The sequence below is a fragment of the Chenopodium album genome, chromosome 15 (assembly GCF_948465745.1).
Source record: "Chenopodium album chromosome 15, dcCheAlbu1.1, whole genome shotgun sequence".
Taxonomy (NCBI): Eukaryota; Viridiplantae; Streptophyta; class Magnoliopsida; order Caryophyllales; family Amaranthaceae; genus Chenopodium; species Chenopodium album.
Genome location: NC_137848.1, coordinates 21,885,900 through 21,887,932, shown reverse-complemented (window position 1 = coordinate 21,887,932; position 2,033 = coordinate 21,885,900). Strand labels below are relative to the sequence as shown.

At 42.0% G+C, this 2,033-nt stretch overlaps 1 protein-coding gene across 1 annotated transcript; it reads right to left on the bottom strand.

Moving 5' to 3' along the window:
* Positions 1-1,141: 1,141 nt before the first annotated feature.
* Positions 1,142-1,672, bottom strand: LOC145580991 (uncharacterized). Its single transcript, XM_081638067.1, has one exon. The coding sequence runs from the start codon at positions 1,670-1,672 to the stop codon at positions 1,142-1,144; it is 531 nt and encodes a 176-aa protein (XP_081494193.1).
* Between the last annotated feature and the right edge of the window lie 361 nt (positions 1,673-2,033).

Below are 2,033 nucleotides of genomic sequence, written 5' to 3'. Positions count from 1 at the left end.
CTACTGCTTTCCCATCCTTCTCACTCCTCTAACTCAACAATGGAGCTTCAACACTAAAATTTTCAACCTCACTTCTTCACCACCACAATCATTATCACAATAATTGTCATTTGCTATCTCCTCCCCTACGCTGCCGACATCACTTCTTTCATCATTTTAAAAAACAAGCTCAATTGAGGGAGATTCAATGGAGGACATGGTCACCCCTATCCTTTGGGGTTGACCATGCCCTTAATTTCACCCTTCATTCATAGGATTTTCGTTTAAGACCGGGAAAGGTGGGTGGAGATCTGGAAGCTTCATTGGTGTTGGTGTCGGGGAAGCTTCTATGGTGTTTGAGGTCAGGGAAGCTTTAATGGAGGAAGTTTAAGAAGCTCTTTAATGTAGGGAGTTCAATGGAGGTCTAGACGGTGGAGTAACGGTGAAAAAATCGTTAAGTTGGCGATATCTTTGCTCATGGTGTGGCATCAAGTATTGTTCCCTATTATTATAATAATGCCATTAGATTGACGAATTTCCTCAATCATAAAGATTAACTGGGGCTGGCTCGGAAGAATAGAAGAGCAGGAGCCAGTTATTGGAATTTTCGAGCCATCCCCAACCAAAATATGTGCATTCAAATTGCGCCAATCAAAATTAGCTGAAGAGATACCTGAATCATTCATGAGAGTCGAAGTTGCCCCAGTATCCATGTACCAATTTGAGTCCGGTGGCTGAAGATTCATAGTATTGAAGAACGCGGGTAAATCAGTTGGTTGAAAACCTGAGGCAAGAACAACAAATGCCGAGTTTGGGGTGCGAGGAGCAGGACCCAGCAGCCCCTGTTGGTTAGACGGTTACGGCTGCCGTTGGTTGGAAGACCCACGCCACTGAGCCACTGAGGCGACATCGATGGATACGAACAGGGAGGGTAGTAAGGGGCCCACGGAGTAGGCCAAGCATAGTACCCATCCTGTGGAACATTTTTCTGGTGCGGCCCATGACCACCAGACCCACTAGAAGCTTTGCCCTTGTTCTTATTGCCCTTGGCTTTACCAGAACCCGACCCACTAGAAGGTCACCCACCACCGCCTGACCCACCAAATTGTGAGTGATGAACCGTGGAGGAGGTGTCACTCGTAGCAAGCAACACAATAGAGAGCTAGGCAGAACTTTTATTCCGTTTACGACTGACTCTATCAAGCTCTAACATCGAGAATGCCTTGGCAAAGGAAGGTAAAGGAGTGCCTTGCTGAATTAGCGTGGCCACCATACCGTAATCCGAAGTCAATTTCCCAGCCAATTGAAGAACCAATCGCTCCTTAGAAATTGGGTGACCAATCGCAGCCAGTTGATCGGAAACCGTCTTCAATCGTTGACAATAATTAACGAGAGAATCACATTTAAGTAATTCGATGGAACTAAATTCATTCTCAAGATGCACAACCCCAGTTGCTTTATTATCTTGAAAAAGGTCACATAATGTATTCCAAGCCACCTTCGCCGTAGCCTTTTCATCAAGAATTCGGTACAAAAGATCAGTTGAAATTGTGCCATATAGCCATTGAAGAACCACATCATCAAGTCGGTCCCACAAGCTATCCTCTATGTCCGATGGTCGTTCGACTTTCGGATTAATATGATCTCCAGAACAGCATAGACTTTGGCAGAATTGCGAAAGAGTGTAGCCCATGGAGAGTATTGCACCTTGTCTGAGGGGAACAAGGCTTCGAATATTGGTGACGACCAAAGCCGGATGGTAAGCAGTTGATAAGTGACATTTATGTCACTGCTAGGGGTAGTGTTTAGGTTATTTTCGTGTTTATTTTCCCTTATTTTACCTTTTATTCTCTTGTTTTCTCTTTAATAAAGTTTCTAGTTTATTTTGGTAATTTTGGTGTGTTTTAGTTTATTTTCTTTATTTTATTAGTTTTAGTCTATTTTCGTATTTTATTTTATTTTATTTGCTTGCGTAGTTTTAATTATTTTTAGTTTAGTTTTATGTCTCTTATTTTCTATTTTATTGTATTTTATTTTATTTTATTTATTTTATT

What these genes read in the sequence shown, in the direction of transcription:
- LOC145580991 (XM_081638067.1), bottom strand. Translation starts at nt 1,672, where the DNA reads ATGGGCTACACTCTTTCGCAATTCTGCCAAAGTCTATGCTGTTCTGGA.